Source organism: Salvelinus namaycush, chromosome 39, assembly GCF_016432855.1.
Source record: "Salvelinus namaycush isolate Seneca chromosome 39, SaNama_1.0, whole genome shotgun sequence".
Taxonomy (NCBI): Eukaryota; Metazoa; Chordata; class Actinopteri; order Salmoniformes; family Salmonidae; genus Salvelinus; species Salvelinus namaycush.
Window position 1 is genome coordinate 13,188,678 of NC_052345.1, and position 27,631 is coordinate 13,216,308.

At 47.4% G+C, this 27,631-nt stretch overlaps 1 protein-coding gene across 2 annotated transcripts in view; it reads right to left on the reverse strand.

Annotated features, from left to right (window-relative positions):
• The window catches only part of LOC120032661 (mitochondrial Rho GTPase 1-A-like), an 81,117-nt gene that overhangs the window by 47,442 nt on the left and 6,044 nt on the right, over window positions 1-27,631 (reverse strand). For both annotated transcript variants that reach the window (XM_038978853.1, XM_038978852.1), the window contains exons 2-13: window positions 26,848-26,906; window positions 26,506-26,587; window positions 26,296-26,339; window positions 26,143-26,196; window positions 25,973-26,025; window positions 25,223-25,331; window positions 21,186-21,287; window positions 20,970-21,068; window positions 20,699-20,807; window positions 20,341-20,464; window positions 15,456-15,540; window positions 15,128-15,273 (exon numbers count right to left, since the gene is read on the reverse strand). In XM_038978853.1, the coding sequence (XP_038834781.1) occupies window positions 15,128-15,273; window positions 15,456-15,540; window positions 20,341-20,464; window positions 20,699-20,807; window positions 20,970-21,068; window positions 21,186-21,287; window positions 25,223-25,331; window positions 25,973-26,025; window positions 26,143-26,196; window positions 26,296-26,339; window positions 26,506-26,587; window positions 26,848-26,906 (1,066 nt within the window). The remainder of the gene's footprint in view (window positions 1-15,127; window positions 15,274-15,455; window positions 15,541-20,340; window positions 20,465-20,698; window positions 20,808-20,969; window positions 21,069-21,185; window positions 21,288-25,222; window positions 25,332-25,972; window positions 26,026-26,142; window positions 26,197-26,295; window positions 26,340-26,505; window positions 26,588-26,847; window positions 26,907-27,631) is intronic.

Below are 27,631 nucleotides of genomic sequence, written 5' to 3' on the forward strand. Positions count from 1 at the left end.
TCCTTCGGCAAATCTGAACCACGACTCAATTTTCGTTGCGCCCCACCTATGACAGAAACTAAACAGAAGCGCCCGTGCTCAGGTCTGTTCAAAGCTTGGTCCTGACCAATCGGTCTCCCCTTCAAGAATGTCGTATCAGGCTGGACTGGGATTGTTCGATAGCGTCAGGACCAAAAATAAAATACAACTGATGAATACGCTGATTTGTGGAGCGATTTATTAGCAAGTGCATCGGTGATGTTGTACCCACAGCGTACTATTAAACCTATCCCAACCAGAAACTGTGGATGAAATGGCAGCATTCGCGCAAAACTGAAAGTGCGAACACTGCTTTTAATCAGGGCAGGTGATCCCGGGAAACATGACCGAATCAAACATGTAGCTATTCCTCCGCAGGCAATAACACAGCAACTTCAACGGTCAGACTGAGAGGTATGTGGAGGGTATACGTCAATCACAGACTACAAAACAGAAAACCGCCCGTCGATCGGACCACGCTGTCTTGCTCCAGACAAGCTAAACAAACTTCTTTGCCGCTTTAAGCTGACAATACAGGTGCCACTGACACAGCCCCTACAAAAACCTGCGGCTCTCGCTTCAATGCAGACGAGGTTGAGTAAAACATTTCGAAAAGGTGTTAACCCTCGCAAGACTGCCGGCCCAGACGTCATCCCCAGTCCGCGTCCTCAGAGCATGCGTCAGATCAGCTGGCTTGGTGTGTTTTACGACATGCTTTGGAATGCGGTATCATCAAAGACATCAGTCAATTCATGTCAGGTTAAATCCCCAGAGGCCCCACTTTCAGTCACCAGACACATAGAGTTATAAGATCCTTATTCTGTTGCATAAAACAACCATTTTGATGCAGTTACAGACATTTACATAATAAGCTTCGACAAGACATATTTTCATCTCTCCACTTCCCAGTTCTGCTCTCCCCACATGCATCAAGCAGGGCCACCACTGTTCCTGTTTCCCAAGACAGTCGATAAAGTACTGGCTAAATGATATCACCCGTAGCACTCACTTCCCTCATCATGATGCTTTGAAGATAGTCAAGATCATATCACCTCCACCTGCCTGACACTCCTCCAATTGCTATACGCCCCAAGGTCCACAGAGACGCAATCGCACATCACTGCACACTGCCCTACCCATATTCTGGAACAAGACTATTTAAGAATGCTGTTCCATCGACTACAGCTCAGGATTAACCAATAGTACCCTCCAAACCTCGTCATTAAGCTCGAGACCCTGGGTCTCGAACCGCCTCTGCAACTGGGTCTGACTTCTGACTGCGCCCAAGGGTGGTGGGAGAAGGTAACAACATCTCCACCTGTCTGATCCTAACACTGGGGCCCCACAAGGGTGCGTTCAGCCCCTCCTGTACCCCTGTTCACCCATGACTGCGTGGCCATGCACGCCTCCAATCATCATCATGACCTCACAGTGGTAGGTTTGATTACCAACACGACGAGACGGCCTACAGAGAAGGAGGTGAGGGCCCTCGGAGGTGTGGTGTCAGGAAAATAACCCTCACACTCAATGTCAACAAAACAAAGAGATGATCGTGAGCTCAGAAACAGGCGCGGAGAGCTCCCCTTCCACATCGACGTGGACGTAGGGAGAAGGTGAAAAGTTTTTAGTTCTCTGCGCAACACATCACGGACAAACTGAAATGGTCCACCCACACAGACAAGCGTGGTGGAAGAAAGGCGCAGCACGCCTCTTCAACTCGAGGCTGAAGTAATTTGCTTCGTCACCAAAAACACTCTCAACTTTACGATGCACAATCCGAGAGCATCTGTCGGGCTGTCATCCACCGCCTGGGGACGGCAACTGCTCCGCCCACACTGTAAGGCTCTCACAGAGGGTAGTGAGGGTCTGCACAACACTATCACCGGGCGGCAAACTACTCCTCCAGGACACCGTACACACAAGAAGGCCAAAAAAGATCCAAGGACAAAACCACCCAAGCCACTGCCTTACCCCGCTATCATCCAGCAAGGAGTCGTACAGTGCATCAACAGCGGGACGCGAGAGCTGAAAAACAGCTTCTCTCAAGCCATCAGACTGTGAAACAGTCATCACAACATTGAGTGGTGCTGCAACATACTGCTCAACTCCAGCCACTTTAATAATGAAAAAAATGGATGTATAAATGATACACCCTTTAAACAATGCACTTATATAATGTTTAAGACCCTACATTACTCATCTCAAATGTAGATTACTGTCTCTTACCATTACGGCATCTTGCCTAGCCGTCTGCATCGCTCATCGTTATAGTTTTATGTACATATTGCTTATTCGTCTTTACCACTGTGTGTATAGGTAGTTTTGTGAATGTAGGTAGATTACTTGTTAGATATTACGCATGTCGGAACTAGTAAGCCCAAGCTTTTGCTACACTCGCATTAACATCTGCTAACATATGTTTGGACAAATAAAATTTGATTTGATTAACACTAGAGATTTACTACTGTGTTAAAATGCAACAAGTGTATAGTTGTTTTCATCTAACTATGGAAGTCTGAATGAACCCCAAACAATGTTTTCTTACAGTGTATACAGTTCCACACTCCTCGGTGTTTTCACTGTGCCCAGGTTGACCCACCTACCTGGGATGTCCAGCCTGCCTGAGTACCGGTGTTACCTGGTTAACTCCCTCTCCTCGAGCAGAGTCCCAGGCAAAGCGCATCACAGGTGGAGGACCAGCCGTTGTCCATGGCAACTGAGACGGCCACTAGATTAGAATGAGCAGAGACCTATAAGATGGTTCTGAATGTGGGACAGTATAATCGTGCTATCACTCAGTTTTAGTTGCTGCCGCGCAGGACTCCTTTTAGATGACCTGGCCTGCGTGCAATGTCAGCCATGTGTGTGGTAATCGTTTAGTAAAGGTTTGTCGACTGACCTTGTGTATTTGAGTTACAGATAGAAAGATGACTTCTTACCAAAGTCAAGCTGTAACAACCTCTAGCTACAGCCACTGAGAAAACATGTGTGTTAGACTTGTTGTTGTATTAATTCTCTATCTAGAGAGCATGGGCTATGTTACAAGTACTGACACCACATCTGCCATGACTAAAGACATCCGCAGCATTAAACATTCATCATATACGTTCATTTGCTGTAAACTAACTAGTGTGTGTGTGTCTCTCCTTCTAAGTGAGAGGGGACAAGAGATTGACCTGCAGAAGAAGCAGACCCAGCGCAGTGGTGTTCCGCTGTAACATCTTCGGGGACAGCGGAGTTGGCAAGAGCGGCTTCCATGCAAGCCTTCCTGGAAGAAACCTCACGTTCAGTGTACATTAATTCATTCCCTCAAAGAGTAAGTTGTAGTCCGGTGGTCTAAGGAAAACTTTCCCTGAACGGAAGAAACATTTTGACGACTTAAATTTAAACAACTCACGCCACTCAAATACTTCAGTCTACTGCTGTTTAAACCTTTTTGGAATCCCTGCTGGTATTGTAAGCTCTTTTTGTGTTTTTGAATTTGTTTTGCCCCTCCTTTTTTCTCTCAGCGTCAAAACACTGTTAGCGAAGAGCACATTCCTACTATGCTAGCAGCACAGCATATGTGTATGGTCAGGAGAAATACCTACTGGTGAGTCGTCTGTTTTGACTTACTCTAATCGATTGATGGTGTTTATTTGTCCACAGCTTTTCACCTAAACTTGTGTGTGTTCTTAACTTCTTCCATTTGGTTTCCTCTCCCTCAGCTCCACGAGGTCCTTCGCAGACTTTTGACGTCCTCTCGGACACTGACCTTGGCTTGTGACATTGTGTGGTCTGGTGTACGACGCCAGCAACCCCCACTCTTCGAGTACTGCGCCAGGTCGTTCAAGGTAATGTGCGTTCCAACCAATACCCGTTTGTCTATTTATTATTTTCAAGATGGCTACCCACACTATTCTAATCTACCCTGAATTAAAGTGAATGTTGTAAAGCGGAAACCATCTTATTACCATATTATTACCAATATGTGCTTCTTCTGGAGCGTTTAAAATGTTCATGGGTCCCTTTAAAGTTATTTGCTGAATGGAAACGACAGTGTCCAATACAATATCCCTCTCCTTTTGGCAGCAGTACTTCATGGAACACCAAGACGCCGTGGCATGATGATGCAGCCAGCGGACCTCCCAGGAGACCAAGCAGCTATACGCCCTCACCCTCTGGGTTCTGTAGGAACACAAGATGCCCCTCCCGCAGGCCTTCACCTGCAACACGGCGACGCACCTCAAGACATCTACACCAAACTCACCACATGGCCATGCACCCCGTGAGTATGGGGCACTCTGTTGTAATTTAGGCCCCATGTCCGAGCCTTAAAATCCTCGCTCAACCCTAAGCTCTACCTTAAGCCTTAAACCCTCTCCAATCCTACAGAATCCTTTAAAATATTTTTAAGAACCCATCTCATCTGTTAAACCCATTGCCCCAACCACCTCAAGCCCTAAAACTGCCCCCTAAGCGTAAATTCTACCTCTCCCTCACTTCCCACTCCTCAATTCCCAAATTGGTGCCACTTCACTTGAAATATAGAGCTCTGACGCTTGGTTAAGGTTTTTGTAGTAAGTGGTAAGATTTCAATTTTCCATTAGCTGCTACTGTATGTTTTACTGCCTTGGTGTGCCCCTCTCCCACTATTCTCTCTGTCAGCTGTTGTCCACACTGTGATCACCTCCTCTGTCAGGTGGACTGGACTCATCTGACTGTACTTCTCAGAAACTTGTACCAACACAAGGGGACAGCATCAACATACTTAATCTATGCTTGTAAAAAAAACAAAATTTTTACCCCCTTTTCTCCCAATTTCTGGTATCCAATTGTTGTAGTTACTGTCTTGGTCTCATCGCTGCAACTCCCCTACGGACTCGGAGAGGCGAAAGTCGAGAGCCATGCGTCCTCCGAACACAACCCCCAAGCCGCACTGATTCTTAACACAGCGCGCATTCAACCCGGAAGTCCAGCCGCACCCAATGTGTCGGAGGAAACACCGTACACAGCGACCTGGTCAGCGTTGCACTGCGCCCGCCCGCCACGGGAGTCGCTAGTGCGCGATGAGACAAGAATATCCTGCCGCCAACCCTCCTAACCCGGACGACGTTAGGCCATTGTGCGTCGCCCCACGGACCTCCCGAGGTCGTGGCCGGCTGCGACAGAGCCTGGCTCGAACCCGAGTCTCTGTGGCCAACAACTAGCACATGCGATGCAGTGACTTAGACCAATGCGCCCCGGGAGGCCAATCTAGTGCATTTGTTTTAATTATAGACCTCTAACTCTGTGGTGCATGATGACACAATCTTGAAAATATCCAAATTGATCCAAAGTGGCTATTTGGAGATACTAACCCCAACAGTGTGGGTTAAGATTAAATGGATCAGACTTGTGTCATGCTCTCCCGTTTGTTTAATTAACAATTATGCTCATCTCTTCTGGGTGGTGCACTTGGTTTTTACCCTGATAAGAGATGACTCTGATGGACCAAAGAGCTCAAACCTTCTGGTGACATCGTCCTTTGTTCTAACCTCTCGTCTTTGTGCCTGTGTCATGTGTGTGGGTGGGTGCACCTCTGTCTCTCTCCTTGTCACCTGCTGCGCTGTATGTGTACCTGTAACAGGTGCACCTTCTGCCACCTGCAGAACTTCATCAACTCAGAGCTGGTGCAGACGTGAAGGCCAAGCCTACTCTGCCATTCTCCACAGGTCCTTACTCTTTCAGAGACCTCCAACTCTTCTGTTCACAATCTCCTTTACGTTATTCTCTCTTCTTCTTCGCTTGCCGTTGCATTTTACCGCCCGAAACGTTTTTGTCATTTTGTTTATCATGTGGATTCTGTCTTTTTTCTCTCTTTCTCTTCTTTCTCTCTCTGAGAAACCTGTCTTTGCCTTCAACACTCTCTGTTTAACACTCCTCCTCTTCATTTGTCCCTCTTCTCTTCATTGGCTGTTCATCGCCTCTGTTTTGACCCTGTTTTGGGAGTTTGGGCGTTTTTTCTCGTGATTTTTGGGCTGTAAGATTGTCATAAACCACTGTTTGTTTTGAGACCTGTACATCCTCATGACGTCTCACTCTATTCTTTTGCCTCATTCCAACATTCCCTGATTCTGAGTTCCTTGATCCTCTCTGTCTTTGTCACTGTTTTACCATCTTGTTTCTATTCCAACCTTGTTCGTTATGTCCTCTTCTTAAGGATAATTCATATGTAAGGCTAATCATGCGCATTTCTGTGTCTCATCTGTTCATCCTGTTGACGTTCATCTTTTGGCAGCTTTAGTTGTGATAGTACCATATGTGTCTGTGTGTACGGATGTTCGAAAACGTCTCACGTCTGTTTTGAGTGAACTCCTACATAAGTGCATTAGAAAGCATTTCACACCCCTTCTTTTTCCCACCTTTTTTATGTTACAGCCTTGTTCTAAATGTATTAAATTGATGTAAAACACAAACAATTACACACAATACCCATATGACAAAGCACAAACTATTATTTTTATTTTTTGGCAAAATGTTAAAAAATTATCAACCTGAAATTCACATTTACATAAATATTCAGGCCCTTATTCAGTACTTTGTGAAGCCCTTTGGCCGCAATTACAGCCTAGATTATCTTGGGTATGGACGCTGCAAGCTGGCGCCCCTGTATTTGGGGAGTTTATCCCATTCTTCTCTGCAGATCCTCTTCAAGCTTTGGTCAGATTGGATGGGGAAGTGTCGCTGCACAGCTATTTTCAGGTCTTCTCCAGAGATGTTTTGATTGGGTTAAGGTCCGGGCTCTGGCTGGGCCCACTGAAGGACACTCATAGACTTGTCCCGACGCCACTCCTGCGTGTCCTTGGCTGTATGTTTTAGGGTTGTGTCCGGGTTAGAAGGTGAACCTTTGCCCCGTCCGGATGTCCCGAAGCACTCTGGAGCAGGTTTTTCATCAGGATCTCTCTGTACTTTTGCTCCGTTCATCTTTGCCTCGAAACTTGACTAGTCCTCCAATCCCCGCGAACTGAAAAATATCCCCACAGCATGATGCTGCCACCACCATGCTTCACCGTAGGGATGGGGTGTCCAGGTTCCTCCAGACGTGACACTTGGCGTTCAGGCCAAAAGTTCAATCTTGGTTTTCATCTAAAAAAAAAAAAGACAAGAATCTTGTTCTCATGGTCTTGAGAGTCCTTAGGTGTCCTTTGGAAAACTCCAACGGGCTGTCCCATGTCGTTTACTGAGGATTGCTTCTGTCATGCCACTCTACCATAAAGGCCTGATAGGTGTAGTGCTGCAGAGATGGTTGTCCTTCTGAAGATTACCTATCTCCACAGCGGAAACTCTGAAATTCTGTCAGTGACTCATCGGGTCTTGGTCACCACCCTGAACCAAGGCCCTCCCCCGATTGCTCAGTGTGTCTGGGCGGCCCAGCTCTTGGAAGAGTCCTTGGTGGTTCCAAACTTCTTCCATTTAAGAATGATGGGGCCACTGTGTTCTTGGGGACCTCCATGCTGCAGATATGTGTTTGGTACCCTTCCAGATCTGTGCCTCAACACATCCCTGTCTCGGAGCTCACGACAATTTCTTCGACCTCGTGGCATGGTTTTGCCTGTCCTGCACTTTCAACTTTGGCACCTAGAATAGACGTGGTGTGCCTTTCCATCATATCCAATCAATTGAATTTACCACAGGTAATTGTTTCTACAATCAAGTTGTAGAAAACACTCCAAGGAATGATCAATGGAAACAGGATCATCTGAGCTCAATTTCCAACTCTCATAGCAAATGGTCGAATACTTTGTAAATAAGGTATTTTCTGTTTTAATCTTATAATCATTTGCAAAATTATTTATTTTTTAAGCGTGTTTTGCTTTGGTCATTGTTGGGTATTGTTGTAGATTGATTATATTAAAAAAAAATATATATATATATCTATATATATAATAATTTTAGAATATGCTTGTAATGTGTAACCAAAATGTGGAAAAATGGAAGGGTCCTGAAATACTTTCAGAATGCACTGTAGCGTGTATCATGATCCGTGTAAGCAGAGAGGTTATGTCAAGCATTACAATATTGTTGCTTATTGTCTCTGCCAACTCTACCTATGTCTCTCACTCTGTTTATTTCTCTCGCTCTCTCTCTCTCTCTCCTCTGTATCTCTCTCTTCTGTATCTCTCCTCCTTCTGTGATCTCTCTCTCTTCTGTATCTCTCTCTCTCTCTCTCTCTCTCTTCTCAGACATGTGACATCAGGCTGACCTGAAGAGCTTGCCCCTTCTGTTGAGAGTGAGCGTGGGGCCACCTTGTTCGCCGTGCTGGGCTTCGCCATGCGCCGAGTGCTTGCTCAAACACGTGATCCCACCCCCACCGGTCAAATCTAACCTCTGCCGATACTTGTAACCAATTTGTTTGTGCTGTTTTTGCCAACTACTAGGTCTATAATTGAGACGTCTAGGATTCACTCCAGTCTCCCATTGACAGCAATACATGACTAAGTGACATTCAACTTAGTGCAAGTTAGGAATCTGCCACATAGGCGATAGGATTATAACATTTTGCAGAACAGCGTAACAGATCTGGGACCAGGCTTAAACCTTGTACCCGCGTCCCTAATAAATATCTCTCTGGGGACATACTGGGGATGTGTTAGGATCTCATGTGATGAGGGGAAAAGGCAAACCTTATTTAGTTATACAACCTAGAGATTTCAACAAGAAAATGACAACTGGGTTCACTTATTTGGTGTCTGCGCACTCAGTATGTCTATATATAATATTAATATTGAGATGTGATTATATAACTACTGCTGAAGCTTGGAATTTCTTCTCTTTGGCGCAATATATAAACATTTGGAGGGGGCATACCTGTGTGGATTGAAATGGTGAAACAACTCAATCTTACAGTTGAAGTAAGGGTCAGTGAAATGGGTACGCAAAGAACCAATACCATACACAAACCATATGCTTTAAAAACAAATACTGAAACAATGTGTGAAATAATGTGTATATATATAACTGCGTTGTATATTTGTTTTATTTGAACAAACGGCCATTATGAAGTTTCAAGTGCTGAAAGCTATAATTGTTAGCCAACAAAGCCACATTCGAGGCTATAAGGGCTATTAGGCTTTCACTCCGTGTTATTTAGTAGTTTTCTAATATCCTCAACCTGTTCAGTAAAGGCTGTTCTGCTGTTATTAAAAGAAGGTTTGTTCTTTGTCTGCCTTCCAGGTCAGAAGCTTGGGGGGGCACACTTACAACTTTGTAAGGCTTGAATCAGCCCATGTTCAATCAACTGGACTGTTCCGTAATGGGCTGATAACTTGTTGGGTGTCTGCGCCTTACCCCTGAACTCAGTAAGGCCGAAGTAATCCTCTGTGGCCCCCCATGGCTTCCTTGTATGGGTAATGGACCGCCAGTTGGTGTGTGTGTTGGGCATGCATGTTATTGTGTGTGCTTGCTATGTGTGTATGTGAGGCTGAAACAGTTCTTATATTTGGCAGAGCTGTATTTGCATGCTTTGCTTTTTTTCTGATCATCCTCCAATATTGTTTAAATATCAATATACTGTTTATATGAAGCCAACATTTCTTCACAATGGTCCTATTCCAATTATCCAAATGTTAATCCAGCCCCCCCAAATCCCAGAACATTGAAATTGTGTTTGACATTTGCAAAATTCCCAATGTTTATAATAAATAAATCCACTTTTTAATCCCTGTGTCAGAATGTTTTATTGATTTGGGATCTTCATCCTTTTTTTTCCCCCATTATGCCACTTTTATATAGTAAAAAAAAAAAAAAAAAAAAAAAATAAAGAAAAGCATAGCAGTTGATGCTCCATTCCGAATAATTCAGAGGTGCTGACAACCGAGAGGGTCACATTTAAATAAGTCGCATAATATATCCCTTCCAATGATTTATTGGGTACGCCAACGTTTTTCGGGAACGTACCTTCGTCAGAGCACATTATGCAAGTCATCTGCAAAGTGATTGGTGGTAATGTTGGCTAGAGTATTTGTTGTCTTTGAGGTCATTTCATTCCAGGGCCTCACTACTTGGTCAGGGAAGGTCCAACTGAGGGTAGGGAAGGAAGCAAGCCAGTGATGTTGGGTCATTAAAAATACTACCCTGATTCTTCTTGCGAACTACTTAACCAAATCTTCACGTGAGACAAGGGTGAAGTGTGTCTGTCTGTATCGGTCTGTCTGTCTGTGTCTTCAGGTGTGTCTGTCTGTATCGGTCTGTCTGTCTGTGTCTTCAGGTGTGTCGGTCTGTGCGTGTCTTCAGGTGTGTCTGTCTATGCGTGTCTTCAGGTGTGTCTGTCTGTATCGGTCTGTCTGTCTGTGTCTTCAGTGTGTCGGTCTGTGCGTGTCTTCAGGTGTGTCGGTCTGTGCGTGTCTTCAGGTGTGTCGGTCTGTGCGTGTCTTCAGGTGTGTCTGTCTGTCTGTGTCTTCAGGTGTGTCTGTCTGTATCGGTCTGTCTGTCTGTGTCTTCAGGTGTGTCTGTCTGTATCGGTCTGTCTGTCTGTGTCTTCAGGTGTGTCGGTCTGTATCGGTCTGTCTGTCTGTGTCTTCAGGTGTGTCGGTCTGTGCGTGTCTTCAGGTGTGTCTGTCTGTGCGCGTCTTCAGGTGTGTCGGTCTGTCTGTGTCTTCAGGTGTGTCGGTCTGTCTGTGTCTTCAGGTGTGTCAGGTGTGTCGTCCTGTGCGTGTCTTCAGGTGTGTCGGTCCTGTGCGTGTCTTCAGGTGTGTCGGTCTGTGCGTGTCTTCAGGTGTGTCGGTCTGTACGTGTCTTCAGGTGTGTCGGTCTGTGCGTGTCTTCAGGTGTGTCGGTCCTGTCTGTGTCTTCAGGTGTGTCCGGTCTGTGCGTGTCTTCAGGTGTGTCTGTCTATGCGTGTCTTCAGGTGTGTCTGTCTGTATCGGTCTGTCTGTATCGGTCTGTCTGTCTGTGTCTTCAGGTGTGTCGGTCTGTGCGTGTCTTCAGGTGTGTCGGTCTGTGCGTGTCTTCAGGTGTGTCTGTCTGTCTGTCTGTGTCTTCAGGTGTGTCTGTCTGTCTGTCTGTGTCTTCAGGTGTGTCTGTCTGTATCGGTCTGTCTGTCTGTGTCTTCAGGTGTGTCGGTCTGTGCATGTCTTCAGGTGTGTCGGTCTGTGCGTGTCTTCAGGTGTGTCGGTCTGTGCGTGTCTTCAGGTGTGTCGGTCTGTGCGTGTCTTCGGTCTGTCTGTGCGTGCTTCAGGTGTGTCGGTCTGTTGCGTGTCTTCAGGTGGTGTCGTTCTGTGCGTGTCTTCAGGTGTGTCGGTCTGTGCGTGTCTTCAGGTGTGTCGGTCTGTGCGTGTCTTCAGGGTGTCGTCTGTGCGTGTCTTCAGGTGTGTCGGTCTGTGCGTGTCTTCAGTGTGCTGTCTGTATCGGTCTTCTGTGCGCGTCTTCAGGTGTGTCGGTCTGTGCGTGTCTTCAGGTGTGTCGGTCTGTGCGTGTCTTCAGGTGTGTCGGTCTGTGCGTGTCTTCAGGTGTGTCGGTCTGTCTTCAGTGTGCAGGTCTGTCTGTGTCTCAGGTGTGTCGGTCTGTGCGTGTCTTCAGGTGTGGTCGGTCTGTGCGTGTCTTCAGGTGTGTCGGTCTGTGCGTGTCTTCAGGTGTGTCGGTCTGTCTGTGTCTTCAGGTGTGGTCGGTCTGTGCGTGTCTTCAGGTGTGTCGGTCTGTGCGTGTCTTCAGGTGTGTCGGTCTGTGCGTGTCTTCAGGTGTGTCGGTCTGTGCGTGTCTTCAGGTGTGTCGGTCTGTGCGTGTCTTCAGGTGTGTCGGTCTGTGCGTGTCTTCAGGTGTGTCGGTCTGTGCGTGTCTTCAGGTGTGTCGGTCTGTGCGTGTCTTCAGGTGTGTCGGTCTGTGCGTGTCTTCAGGTGTGTCGGTCTGTCTATGCGTGTCTTCAGGTGTGTCGGTCTGTCTATGCGTGTCTTCAGGTGTGTCGGTCTGTCTATGCGTGTCTTCAGGGTGTCGTCTGTCTATGCGTGTCTTCAGGTGTGTCGGTCTGTCTATGCGTGTCTTCAGGTGTGTCGGTCTGTCTATGCGTGTCTTCAGGTGTGTCGGTCTGTCTATGCGTGTCTTCAGGTGTGTCGGTCTGTCTATGCGTGTCTTCAGGTGTGTCGGTCTGTCTATGCGTGTCTTCAGGTGTGTCTGTCTATGCGTGTCTTCAGGTGTGTCTGTCTATGCGTGTCTTCAGGTGTGTCGGTCTGTGCGTGTCTTCAGGTGTGTCGGTCTGTGCGTGTCTTCAGGTGTGTCTGTCTGTCTGTGTCTTCAGGTGTGTCTGTCTGTATCGGTCTGTCTGTCTGTGTCTTCAGGTGTGTCGGTCTGTGCGTGTCTTCAGGTGTGTCGGTCTGTGCGTGTCTTCAGGTGTGTCGGTCTGTGCGTGTCTTCAGGTGTGTCGGTCTGTGCGTGTCTTCAGGTGTGTCGGTCTGTGCGTGTCTTCAGGTGTGTCGGTCTGTGCGTGTCTTCAGGTGTGTCGGTCTGTGCGTGTCTTCAGGTGTGTCGGTCTGTGCGTGTCTTCAGGTGTGTCTGTCTGTCTGTGTCTTCAGGTGTGTCTGTCTGTATCGGTCTGTCTGTCTGTGTCTTCAGGTGTGTCGGTCTGTGCGTGTCTTCAGGTGTGTCGGTCTGTGCGTGTCTTCAGGTGTGTCGGTCTGTGCGTGTCTTCAGGTGTGTCGGTCTGTGCGTGTCTTCAGGTGTGTCGTCTGTGCGTGTCTTCAGTGTCGGTCTGTGCGTGTCTTCAGGTGTGTCGGTCTGTGCGTGTCTTCAGGTGTGTCGGTCTGTGCGTGTCTTCAGGTGTGTCGGTCTGTGCGTGTCTTCAGGTGTGTCGGTCTGTGCGTGTCTTCAGGTGTGTCGGTCTGTGCGTGTCTTCAGGTGTGTCTGTCTGTGCGTGTCTTCAGGTGTGTCGGTCTGTGCGTGTCTTCAGGTGTGTCGGTCTGTGCGTGTCTTCAGGTGTGTCTGTCTGTATCGGTCTGTCTGTCTGTGTCTTCAGGTGTGTCTGTCTGTATCGGTCTGTCTGTCTGTGTCTTCAGGTGTGTCGGTCTGTGCGTGTCTTCAGGTGTGTCGGTCTGTGCGTGTCTTCAGGTGTGTCGGTCTGTGCGTGTCTTCAGGTGTGTCGGTCTGTGCGTGTCTTCAGGTGTGTCGGTCTGTGCGTGTCTTCAGGTGTGTCGGTCTGTGCGTGTCTTCAGGTGTGTCTGTCTGTGCGTGTCTTCAGGTGTGTCTGTCTGTGTCGGTCTGTCTGTGCGTGTCTTCAGGTGTGTCGGTCTGTCTGTGCGTGTCTTCAGGTGTGTCGGTCTGTCTGTGCGTGTCTTCAGGTGTGTCGGTCTGTCTGTGCGTGTCTTCAGGTGTGTCGGTCTGTCTGTGCGTGTCTTCAGGTGTGTCGGTCTGTCTGTGCGTGTCTTCAGGTGTGTCGGTCTGTCTGTGCGTGTCTTCAGGTGTGTCGGTCTGTCTGTGCGTGTCTTCAGGTGTGTCGGTCTGTCTGTGCGTGTCTTCAGGTGTGTCGGTCTGTCTGTGCGTGTCTTCAGGTGTGTCGGTCTGTCTGTGCGTGTCTTCAGGTGTGTCGGTCTGTCTGTGCGTGTCTTCAGGTGTGTCGGTCTGTCTGTGCGTGTCTTCAGGTGTGTCGGTCTGTCTGTGCGTGTCTTCAGGTGTGTCGGTCTGTCTGTGCGTGTCTTCAGGTGTGTCGGTCTGTCTGTGCGTGTCTTCAGGTGTGTCGGTCTGTCTGTGCGTGTCTTCAGGTGTGTCGGTCTGTCTGTGCGTGTCTTCAGGTGTGTCGGTCTGTCTGTGCGTGTCTTCAGGTGTGTCGGTCTGTCTGTGCGTGTCTTCAGGTGTGTCGGTCTGTCTGTGCGTGTCTTCAGGTGTGTCGGTCTGTCTGTGCGTGTCTTCAGGTGTGTCGGTCTGTCTGTGCGTGTCTTCAGGTGTGTCGGTCTGTCTGTGCGTGTCTTCAGGTGTGTCGGTCTGTCTGTGCGTGTCTTCAGGTGTGTCGGTCTGTCTGTGCGTGTCTTCAGGTGTGTCGGTCTGTCTGTGCGTGTCTTCAGGTGTGTCGGTCTGTCTGTGCGTGTCTTCAGGTGTGTCGGTCTGTCTGTGCGTGTCTTCAGGTGTGTCGGTCTGTCTGTGCGTGTCTTCAGGTGTGTCGGTCTGTCTGTGCGTGTCTTCAGGTGTGTCGGTCTGTCTGTGCGTGTCTTCAGGTGTGTCGGTCTGTCTGTGCGTGTCTTCAGGTGTGTCGGTCTGTCTGTGCGTGTCTTCAGGTGTGTCGGTCTGTCTGTGCGTGTCTTCAGGTGTGTCGGTCGGTCTGTGCGTGTCTTCAGGTGTGTCGGTCGGTCTGTGCGTGTCTTCAGGTGTGTCGGTCTGTGCGTGTCTTCAGGTGTGTCGGTCTGTGCGTGTCTTCAGGTGTGTCGGTCTGTGCGTGTCTTCAGGTGTGTCGGTCTGTGCGTGTCTTCAGGTGTGTCGGTCTGTGCGTGTCTTCAGGTGTGTCGGTCTGTGCGTGTCTTCAGGTGTGTCGGTCTGTGCGTGTCTTCAGGTGTGTCGGTCTGTGCGTGTCTTCAGGTGTGTCGGTCTGTGCGTGTCTTCAGGTGTGTCGGTCTGTGCGTGTCTTCAGGTGTGTCGGTCTGTGCGTGTCTTCAGGTGTGTCGGTCTGTGCGTGTCTTCAGGTGTGTCGGTCTGTGCGTGTCTTCAGGTGTGTCGGTCTGTGCGTGTCTTCAGGTGTGTCGGTCTGTGCGTGTCTTCAGGTGTGTCGGTCTGTGCGTGTCTTCAGGTGTGTCGGTCTGTGCGTGTCTTCAGGTGTGTCGGTCTGTGCGTGTCTTCAGGTGTGTCGGTCTGTGCGTGTCTTCAGGTGTGTCGGTCTGTGCGTGTCTTCAGGTGTGTCGGTCTGTGCGTGTCTTCAGGTGTGTCGGTCTGTGCGTGTCTTCAGGTGTGTCGGTCTGTGCGTGTCTTCAGGTGTGTCGGTCTGTGCGTGTCTTCAGGTGTGTCGGTCTGTGCGTGTCTTCAGGTGTGTCGGTCTGTGCGTGTCTTCAGGTGTGTCGGTCTGTCTGTCTTCAGGTGTGTCGGTCTGTGCGTGTCTTCAGGTGTGTCGGTCTGTGCGTGTCTTCAGGTGTGTGTGTGTGTCTGTATCGGTCTGTTTGTGCGTGTGGCTGTAACCTACGTCCACTGGGACAGGTAGCCCTGGTAGGTGATCCAGCCTTCGTCGTTGGTGCACACCGTGTTGTTGACGTCGGGACCCCAGGGCATGTAGGGGAACACGTCAAACAGGTCCTTCAGCTCCTCTGGGGACAGGGCACAGTCCCGGTCCTGAAAAACACACACACCTCACGGGTCATTGGCATCTAAAACATAAGGACACACACTAGCTTGACCACTCGATTTATGGTTCATTCACTGCCAGCAGGGTTTAGAAACAGTTTGACTGTTGTTAGCCTGAAATGTTGGCTCCAAATTCAAATGGTCTCATTTACCACAGGAAAGGTCAATACCTTGTCATGTTTGTCGAAGACACTCTGGAGGAAGAGGTAGGCATTGTGATTCAGCTCGGTGGTGCAGTCTGGAGGTACTTTCAACCTGGAGGTACGGTAGAGGTGGGGAACACACACACGTCAGATGGAGAATACTGCAGAGATTACGAGATAAATAAGGACACAGATTCAATTATAGCGTCCTCAATGGAAGCTCTGCAGGGGGGAAAGAGAGAGACTTGTAGGTAACTGAGGTCAGAGCCAGAAGGGGGATGGATGTTAATCCTGACTGTACTGGGGCTTTAGTGACCCATCTCAATCTGAAAGAAGGGAGACAGACATATTTTGTTGTACTGGGTCAAGCCAAACTAATAGGTAGGGCTGGTAATTGCCAGGGACCTCACGATACAATATTATCACTATACTTAGGTGCCGATACGATATGTATTGCGATTTGATACTGTGTTTTTAATTGCGATTCAATTTTCCAAACATACTGCTCACCATATGTCTGCTGCAGAAGGACAAGAAAAAATGTCTTTTGATCAGTCATTGAAATAAAAGTGCTGAAAACAAGTTGGCTCCCTATTTAAAAACAAGATGGAGAACAAGCTATGAATGAAAAATACTGGAGTTTTGGTGCAGGTACAGCCAACAAACTCAAAAATAATATTTTGCAATATTGTCAAAACGATACAGCATTTCATCAATAACAAAATCCCGATATGAAACTGTATTGACCCCCCACCCCCCCCATCACTACTAATAGGGGACATAGTTTGTTGGTATGGGTGCAGAAACAGGCAGCACACCCTGGAGGAACAGGTTGTAGTGGACGTGCAGAAACAGGCAGCACACCCTGGAGGAACACGTTGTAGTGGACGTGCAGAAACAGGCAGCACACCCTGGAGGAACATGTTGTAGTGGACGTGCAGAAACAGGCAGCACACCCTGGAGGAACAGGTTGTAGTGGACGTGCAGAAACAGGCAGCACACCCTGGAGGAACAGGTTGTAGTGGACGTGCAGAAACAGGCAGCACACCCTGGAGGAACAGGTTGTAGTGGACGTGTAGAAACAGGCAGCACACCCTGGAGGAACACGTTGTAGTGGACGTGTAGAAACAGGCAGCACACCCTGGAGGAACAGGTTGTAGTGGACGTGCAGAAACAGGCAGCACACCCTGGAGGAACAGGTTGTAGTGGACGTGTAGAAACAGGCAGCACACCCTGGAGGAACATGTTGTAGTGGACGTGTAGAAACAGGCAGCACACCCTGGAGGAACAGGTTGTAGTGGACGTGTAGAAACAGGCAGCACACCCTGGAGGAACATGTTGTAGTGGACGTGTAGAAACAGGCAGCACACCCTGGAGGAACAGGTTGTAGTGGACGTGCAGAAACAGGCAGCACACCCTGGAGGAACAGGTTGTAGTGGACGTGTAGAAACAGGCAGCACACCCTGGAGGAACACGTTGTAGTGGACGTGCAGAAACAGGCAGCACACCCTGGAGGAACAGGTTGTAGTGGACGTGTAGAAACAGGCAGCACACCCTGGAGGAACACGTTGTAGTGGACGTGTAGAAACAGGCAGCACACCCTGGAGGAACATGTTGTAGTGGACGTGCAGAAACAGGCAGCACACCCTGGAGGAACACGTTGTAGTGGACGTGTAGAAACAGGCAGCACACCCTGGAGGAACACGTTGTAGTGGACGTGTAGAAACAGGCAGCACACCCTGGAGGAACAGGTTGTAGTGGACGTGTAGAAACAGGCAGCACACCCTGGAGGAACATGTTGTAGTGGACGTGCAGAAACAGGCAGCACACCCTGGAGGAACATGTTGTAGTGGACGTGTAGAAACAGGCAGCACACCCTGGAGGAACATGTTGTAGTGGACGTGTAGAAACAGGCAGCACACCCTGGAGGAACACGTTGTAGTGGACGTGCAGAAACAGGCAGCACACCCTGGAGGAACATGTAGTGGACGTGCAGAAACAGGCAGCACACCCTGGAGGAACATGTAGTGGACGTGTAGAAACAGGCAGCACACCCTGGAGGAACATGTAGTGGACGTGCAGAAACAGGCAGCACACCCTGGAGGAACAGGTTGTAGTGGACGTGCAGAAACAGGCAGCACACCCTGGAGGAACACGTTGTAGTGGACGTGTAGAAACAGGCAGCACACCCTGGAGGAACACGTTGTAGTGGACGTGCAGAAACAGGCAGCACACCCTGGAGGAACACGTTGTAGTGGACGTGTAGAAACAGGCAGCACACCCTGGAGGAACACGTTGTAGTGGACGTGTAGAAACAGGCAGCACACCCTGGAGGAACATGTTGTAGTGGACGTGTAGAAACAGGCAGCACACCCTGGAGGAACAGGTTGTAGTGGACGTGTAGAAACAGGCAGCACACCCTGGAGGAACATGTTGTAGTGGACGTGTAGAAACAGGCAGCACACCCTGGAGGAACACGTTGTAGTGGACGTGCAGAAACAGGCAGCACACCCTGGAGGAACATGTTGTAGTGGACGTGTAGAAACAGGCAGCACACCCTGGAGGAACAGGTTGTAGTGGACGTGCAGAAACAGGCAGCACACCCTGGAGGAACATGTTGTAGTGGACGTGTAGAAACAGGCAGCACACCCTGGAGGAACACGTTGTAGTGGACGTGCAGAAACAGGCAGCACACCCTGGAGGAACATGTTGTAGTGGACGTGTAGAAACAGGCAGCACACCCTGGAGGAACACGTTGTAGTGGACGTGCAGAAACAGGCAGCACACCCTGGAGGAACATGTTGTAGTGGACGTGCAGAAACAGGCAGCACACCCTGGAGGAACATGTTGTAGTGGACGTGCAGAAACAGGCAGCACACCCTGGAGGAACATGTTGTAGTGGACGTGTAGAAACAGGCAGCACACCCTGGAGGAACAGGTTGTAGTGGACGTGTAGAAACAGGCAGCACACCCTGGAGGAACACGTTGTAGTGGACGTGCAGAAACAGGCAGCACACCCTGGAGGAACACGTTGTAGTGGACGTGTAGAAACAGGCAGCACACCCTGGAGGAACACGTTGTAGTGGACGTGTAGAAACAGGCAGCACACCCTGGAGGAACAGGTTGTAGTGGACGTGCAGAAACAGGCAGCACACCCTGGAGGAACAGGTTGTAGTGGACGTGTAGAAACAGGCAGCACACCCTGGAGGAACACGTTGTAGTGGACGTGCAGAAACAGGCAGCACACCCTGGAGGAACATGTTGTAGTGGACGTGCAGAAACAGGCAGCACACCCTGGAGGAACATGTTGTAGTGGACGTGTAGAAACAGGCAGCACACCCTGGAGGAACAGGTTGTAGTGGACGTGTAGAAACAGGCAGCACACCCTGGAGGAACACGTTGTAGTGGACGTGTAGAAACAGGCAGCACACCCTGGAGGAACAGGTTGTAGTGGACGTGCAGAAACAGGCAGCACACCCTGGAGGAACATGTTGTAGTGGACGTGTAGAAACAGGCAGCACACCCTGGAGGAACATGTTGTAGTGGACGTGCAGAAACAGGCAGCACACCCTGGAGGAACATGTTGTAGTGGACGTGCAGAAACAGGCAGCACACCCTGGAGGAACATGTTGTAGTGGACGTGTAGAAACAGGCAGCACACCCTGGAGGAACACGTTGTAGTGGACGTGTAGAAACAGGCAGCACACCCTGGAGGAACACGTTGTAGTGGACGTGCAGAAACAGGCAGCACACCCTGGAGGAACATGTTGTAGTGGACGTGCAGAAACAGGCAGCACACCCTGGAGGAACAGGTTGTAGTGGACGTGTAGAAACAGGCAGCACACCCTGGAGGAACACGTTGTAGTGGACGTGCAGAAACAGGCAGCACACCCTGGAGGAACATGTTGTAGTGGACGTGCAGAAACAGGCAGCACACCCTGGAGGAACATGTTGTAGTGGACGTGTAGAAACAGGCAGCACACCCTGGAGGAACATGTTGTAGTGGACGTGTAGAAACAGGCAGCACACCCTGGAGGAACATGTTGTAGTGGACGTGCAGAAACAGGCAGCACACCCTGGAGGAACATGTTGTAGTGGACGTGCAGAAACAGGCAGCACACCCTGGAGGAACATGTTGTAGTGGACGTGTAGAAACAGGCAGCACACCCTGGAGGAACACGTTGTAGTGGACGTGCAGAAACAGGCAGCACACCCTGGAGGAACATGTTGTAGTGGACGTGCAGAAACAGGCAGCACACCCTGGAGGAACAGGTTGTAGTGGACGTGCAGAAACAGGCAGCACACCCTGGAGGAACATGTTGTAGTGGACGTGCAGAAACAGGCAGCACACCCTGGAGGAACAGGTTGTAGTGGACGTGCAGAAACAGGCAGCACACCCTGGAGGAACATGTTGTAGTGGACGTGCAGAAACAGGCAGCACACCCTGGAGGAACATGTTGTAGTGGACGTGTAGAAACAGGCAGCACACCCTGGAGGAACAGGTTGTAGTGGACGTGCAGAAACAGGCAGCACACCCTGGAGGAACAGGTTGTAGTGGACGTGCAGAAACAGGCAGCACACCCTGGAGGAACATGTTGTAGTGGGACTAATTCTAAAAGCTTTAACAAGAGCAAGGTATTGTGTTTCATTTGAAAACAGCATCACATTTTGTAAAAGCAGAATATTTCAGGTCATCCTACCCCCCTAACCTTTGACCCCCTGACAGATAATTCCATGGGTGAAAGCACATGATAATTGTTTTTAGACAGACAACAGAGCACAAGAAGAGGGCCAACATGAAGAGATCAAATGTGGGCCAAAATATGCAACAGAGAAGGCATTCTGAGGGCCTATAGAACATAATTGACAGCAGAATGAGCACATGATTTGACATAATAGGCAGCACACTCACGTGAGTGGGAACAGGTAGTCCTGGTGGAGTTCCAGGTCGTCGTCGTAGCCGAACCTCCTGAGGACCGTCCAGGTGGTCTCATGTCTCCCCCTCTGGATGAAGAGGGTGTGGAGGAACAGGAACCCTGAGGACCACCACCATGATATGGGTCAACTACAGGGTGTGTGTGTTCGGAATGTGGAATATGGGGACATTATTCAAACATACCCCAACATGCTCAAACATGGTGCTTCAGAAAGGTGTGACTAGTTTGATAAGAAATGCAGGACTGAGATGGCAAAGAAACAGAAAAGGACACACATTTGGATCAACAGGAAGTTCATTGTCTTCGCTCCCTCCCTTTGTCAATAGAGCATACCTTTGAGAGTGAGGCCGTTGTCACACACACCGTCGATCACGTTCTTCCTCACAACGTTCTTCACGTCCTCCAGGGCCTGGGATGCCAGTGGGGCATTGAAGCATGTCCTCTGCACACACACACACAAATCACCAAAGCGGACAAGGAAAACACTGAAATAACTATTCGAACCCTTCACCTGAAAGAAAAAGGGCTAGTGAACTTGTTAGTCCTGTAAAAACGTGCGCTGTGCTGCTGTAGGAGTCAAGAGTCAACAGAGTTGAAAACTCACCTGGAAGAAGTTGAGCTCATTATCATTGAGAATCCCATCGTTGTCCAGGTCGGATATCTTGAAGATGCGAGTCAGCGCTTTGATGCAAGCGGGCTTCATCTGGGAATCAAGTCCAATCAACAGTCTAATGACACAGGTGGCCTCAAAGTAAACGTGAGACTTTGAACAATTCTGATTTCTGTAACATTCTGTCAACAGCGCTTCTTCACTCTTTACCCGTTTCTCCTCTGGACAGTATAACGGGCCAGTGGGGTGCAGGACAGCCTTTTGGGCGTAGTAAAACAACTCAGATATGTTCTTCAGGTTCTTTGCTGAACACTAAAAAAAAACGTTACGGAAGTACAGAAAGAAGAACATACAAAATATTAATTTTCATAATAATATATATATTTACCAACATATCAAAAACTATGCAGTTCCTGTGCAGAACTAAAATACCTAAAAATATATATCTCAGTGCAGAAAGCACTTAAAGCTGGAATCCTTAAAATGGTGAAACAGCCACGTCCATTTGGGATATTACAACATCAAAGAAGTTACTGCAAACAACGAACGCTGCAAGCTGCTCGGCGCACCTCACCTCCGTTTTGTCCACAAAAACAAAAACAATGCCGCTGGTTCCCCCTAATGCGGATTCCATCTTTAAGCTGTGCACGGCAAACTCCCTCGCTCTCGCTCGCTTTCCACTAGATGGGTCAGGAAAGTGAGAGTTGTTTACAGTAGAGTATAGTAGTGTTCAAGATCGGTCTCCATAGTGACCTGGCTGGCTGGGGCCTGGGAGGATCTACCAGCCGGGATTGGTCTGAGGGATAAGCCAATACTAATTAGACAGTCTGTGAAACATGGAGGAGTTAGCAGCCAAGCTGAACTGAGGACATGGCTCTATGGCTAGCTGGGTGGAGGAGAGCCATGGGGTCCAAACTCTAGGCTTGATTGGATCAGTTTGATTGTCAAGTCTGTTTCCTTGAATTGACAATCAAACGTATCCATAGTACACCTCTTGGACATGGAGCGCTGTCTATTAGGCCTAATGGATTTTCCTCGAAAGAGGCATGTATACTCACATACCGACTTGAGCAAGCTATAGAAAATCTCTTAGCAATAGCTTCATTAAGAGTCTAGACTGAAACCAATACCAAACTGACCCCGTGCATCACGCTAAGCACATGATTGAACCATGGAATTCCCATCATGAGAAAAATAGCACGAAGAGTGTCTGGGTGAAGGTCATACTCATAAATAAATGTCCAACATAGGCTATAGAAAATAAGTGCATATACAGTAAACAAGCACAACATATAGTCTTAGACTATATACACTTTGTATGGACTCACTGTCACCCTGCATGATGACAGGAAAAAAGCTACAGAGATAGAGCATGTCATCTGGGACCAGCTTTAAACCCTACAGATTTAGATTTACAACATGTGCCATTTGTAAGCTCTTACAGCAGCACACTAAAAGCTGTATAGCTGTAGAAGGACTGCTACAATATAAGCACCACCCCTGCTATACATCTTTAATAGATAGTGGAACTGTTCAAGCTAGTTCATTAGCAGGACAACAGACTCTTTATAGCTCAGCTATTGTAGGTGTGAAAGTCACACCTTTCCAGTGCTCATCACCCCACCACAAACTCCACCCTTAACACACTTACCATTCAAAAACGAGCTGTTCATCATCATCATCATAAAAAATATATAATAATTACGACCAAAGAGAACAGACAAAATGTACATCATTTTCATCAAGCCAGCTTCTTTCTATGGTGCTACCCATTCCAGGGTTAGGACCATAACCACAAGAGGACTTAAAAATTAGCAGTGAATGTGATTTTGCAGAGCATACAGCAATGCCGACAACCATCCGTGGAGATCAGTGGACAAAGGCCTGGACAACGGGCAGCACCGAAAAAACGCATGGTTGCCAAGAAAGAGGTTAGTTTTGCTAGATTTTTAAAATGTGTACGCAGCATTTGTGTGTTGGAGTCACGGTACCAATCTGCCGATCTGATACACATGGATCAGATTCAAACTTTGAAGACAGAGATCGAGTCATCGAAGGCAGACCAGCAGAAAGATAACCATTCTCTGAGGGCAGAGATACAGGCAACAGGTGATGCATTGGTCCAGAGCAAGGCGGCATTGGCAGAGAGTCAGGCGGAGAATGACGCGTTGAAGAGGGCAAGGAACGAGATGGAGTCACAATCCATGCCAGGCACACCTGTGAGCTCTAGAACTCCACCTTCGACAGGCAGAGTCAATATACCTGGCAGGTTCATCAGGTCATCGGTTCACCCTGACATTTCCATTCCTCTTCTGACAACAGAATTTGACTAACTGCTCACCCCGGCACAGCAAGGGCCGTCTGGACCATTATGCTGTTCTGCTATAGCCAAATAAACAAATGCAGGTGGCTTATATCTTCAAAATGCTTTATGATCCAAATGTAAAAGCATATACTGTATTTCTTCATCAGCATCTTTATGCTTTCGTTAATATAATAATGATAAACTCTTTCAAAATGCTGATGTTTATTTAGTTTAGGATCCATAACGAATTACTATGGGAATAAATATCACTGAATTACAAAAATATTGGAACAAAGTTGTCTAATGAAGGTAAACGAATTGTTGCTTACTGGAAAATACTCTTTCAAACACACACACACACAGTCACGTTGTACAGCGGCATTATGGCTATTAGCAGGTAGCTGGACAATAGACTTGCCTAGGAGGGTAGGGGGAGAATTCTATCGTCAAATGTATTTCTTAGTTAGGTTGGCTGTATCACAACCGGCCGTGATTGGTTGCAACTTGAGTTTAATCTACCAAAAAAGACAAAACAAATAATACAACAAAAAGTATTATTATGCATCACATCCAACCGTGATTGGGAGTCCCATAGGGCGGCGCACAATTGGCCCAGCGTTTCTCTCCCTCTAAAAACAGAAATAAATGTTTTGGCCTTTACAAATATTATTTTGTCCTTTATTCAGATTACAATCGCTCACTTTCGTGACTCACTCATTCATGGCTTTGGATCAAAATAAATAAGTACCAACACTCTTTCTGATAGTCTTTAAAAAATAAATGTTTTGGTTATCCTGATTTGGACACCATGTACAGTATTATAATAGCCCATTATGGGCTATTAGCAGGACAATATACCTTTACCAACACCTCTCTGTGTTGGTGGAGCAGCTGTCTAAGACACCGCATCGCAGCGCAAAATGCGTTGCAGTTTCGATACCCGTACCGGGAGACCCATGAGGCGGCTTTTGGTTTTAATTTAGAATCCTCTATATCAAATTATTAGCGGAGAGTCACGTCATATTTTTCAATATACTGTAGGTCTACCGTAGGCGACATGAGTCTCACTAGTGTTGAGTAATGTGCTGTTGAAAGTGGTGTAGGTCTTATTTATTTAAAGAGCATATTGAAATTAGAAGCAATAGGATTTGAAGCAATAGCCTACAACTATTCTAGCACCGTTTCGCGCTGCTCTGAGACAGGCATGGGGACTGGTCTTGATAAATCAATGAGATGTTTATTTTCACTGAATCTCTGTTTGGGTATTGGTTAGACTAGAATTACACAATTAGGGTATAGAAATGTTATGCTCTTAGTGTAACCTTTATTTAACTAGGCAAGTCAGTTAAGAACAAATTCTTATTTACAAGAACAGCCTACTCCTTCCTCCCCGTCGGGGAATTGAACCCCGGTCTCCCACGTGCCCGCACGACACAGGGATTCTTTAGCTAAATAGCCCAGTAATGTAGCCTACTCCCGACAGTCACGTTGTACAGCGCCATATTTTCCATACCATCTTAACCGAAACCCAGAGGGTTTTTTGTTTTTTGGAATAGAAACACCATAACGTTAATCAAATTAATTAAGATCAGTCCCATATACTATGTTCTTACAAAAACAGATATGAAATTCTCTAATAAAGCCACTATTGAAAGCTATCAAATGCTTTTCAAAGATGCCCTCTGGTGATCAAACTAGCACTAACTAGCATTAATGGTGACAGTGGTTGACACTTAAATAACGTGCCATAGAATTCTGCGGCACCATGCAAGCTGTGCAGCAATACGCTGCTACTTTTAAAAGGACGAACCACTGTAGGTCAGTGGCTTTTACCCAGCAGCCTCTATGCAATATCTGGCGATGCATCACTACTCTGGGTAGTGAAGTCACAGTGCTACAACACAGTCGGTGACTCAGTACAGAAGCCCTCTGGCAGTCTCACCTCCACACATGTCTCTATCTCAGTGTACTGGTTCATGACGGGCAGGATGGTCTCCATGCTGCTGTGTTCCACCAGGTCAGACTTGTTCCCGACCAGGATGACAGGAACCCTATAGGGGGAGGGTTGTAAATGGTTGATTAGATTGCTTTTAAATAGAGTTATTTACTAGGTCTTAAAGCTGTACATTCAGGGCTGTTTTCCCAATCCAGACATCAAATCATGCAATTGTAGTGTGTGATAGTTTTGTATTCTGGTGAAGTCTCCCTCGGAAATTAAATATTTTTGATCTCAATTGCACTTCCTAGAAATAATATTATCAAGTGGTGGGCCTGCATGCATGAAGCTAGGCCCACCATGACTTGTTGTACTTCTAGACTGCTGTTCTACTGAGAAAATGTGTACATTTACTGAAATTTGTGTCTATGACTTGTGTCTATGACACGTGCCCATCTCCTCTTTCAAAACTTTAGGAAAACATCCATGCATCTATCATGTATTTAGGAGAAAACGCATTCATGTAACTTCATGTAGAGTGCCTTTTACAGTGACCCAGTTGGGTAAACCCTGGTAGTGGTTGAGTATCGCAACACACATACCCCATTGGATACCACTACTACACTGCAACCCCCATACTCTTCATGTCATAGGTCATTAAGACGATAGCGTCACCATTGCAAAGCTCATGCAGGAACTGGGCTACATACAAACCACCCATAAGAACCACAACTAAACCTAGACTGTATCCCCTACCTGCTGTCCTTGTCTGTATTTTCATTTATAAGTGGAATCCAATGGCTGGTCACCTAAAGGAAAACAAGATGGTGAAGATACAACATTACAAAAAGCAAACATGAGTGTGAACTGGCTGATATCATAACATAATGTGCATACAGTACTTCAAGTACTATGGCTAAACTCACCTTCTCAATGGACTTCTTGTTGTTGACGGCGTACACTATGCAAATCACATTGGCCTGTAAAGGGAGCGACAACCATTACAATCTGGACTCGGCAGTACTCTCAAATCTCTACACACATCTTTCTACAATACTGGACATTGATTCTAATATTACCTTTGATATCTCTGAAGACAACTGCTCATCTGTTTGTTCCGCCTCTGTGCGAGTTAAAACACGCAGTTAGCGAACAACAGGACAGTATTAGTGTAGTAGTTCGGTGTACATGGCTTGAATGTACAGTAACATGCTTACCCATGGTTTGCATAGTGCAACAGAGATAAGGTACACATTATATAGCTACACTGTTAGTTACAGTTACAGTACCCGAGTAGTCTACTATGTGTGTAGGAACTCTCTCTGGGGTGACGTCTGCCGGTATGGTGATCTCTTCAGCCCGGTAGGGCACCTGTTACAAGGAACCAACCAAGGATGACCATCATAAAAAGACACCAATGGGATACTCAAAACGTACATTCTACATAGGTAATGCATGTATAACTGTTTATTAGTACTACTGCTGATCATCAAGACGTGCATCTCCCACGGGGAGTTATCCGTCTACCCGATACAACTCAAAGCACTCTGAGAAAAGTGCTTCATAGGCTGAATAGACATGAATAAATCTATTTAATAAACACAGAGGTTACAGGAAGCTTCTTTACGTACCACCTGTGGGAACTCCTCGCTGACCAGGGACATGATCAGGGAAGTCTTCCCCACCTTGGCTGTCGGGGAAAAAAAGACAAGGAGGAAGTCATATAGGCTGTGTGTCCCACCTGGCAATGAGACTCTTTTCAATTCTAGAATTGGCAGAGGGAGAGGCAATTTGCTCAGCCTCACTTCATATTGCATTATTATCATGTTTATGTAAAGTAAATGTTTTAGAGTTGCAGCCTGTCATGCAATGTTTCTCTGCACACTTCAAACAGCATAGATAGCATGAAGAGATAGGCTTGCCTTGTACAAATTGGCAGTCTGTCTCTGTGCTTCACACACACACACACAAGGTGAGACAGAATATTTCACTGCAGCAGCATCACTATCCCTGGTCTCCTACACCAAGTCGCCTCTCAAATCTAAGACATGAGCATTGGCTCGAAGCCCATTCATGGCCAGAGAGAGCTACTTGACAGCTTACTAAATCACGATAGGGCTTTGCTTTAGAAGGGAAGGGAATTGAATTTGGCAAATGTGAAAGATAGAGCCTGGGTCCCTGTATAAACAATTAGAGTGCATTTGGAAAGTATTCAGACCCCTTGACTTTGTCCACATTTTGTTACGTTACAACCTTATTCTAAAATTGATTAAATCGTTTTTTCCCCTCATCAATCTACACGATACCCCATAATGACAAAGCAAAAACAGGCTTTTAGAAAAGTTTGCAAATGTATTAAAAATAAACTGAAATATCACATTTGCATACAGTTGAAGTCGGAAGTTTACATACACT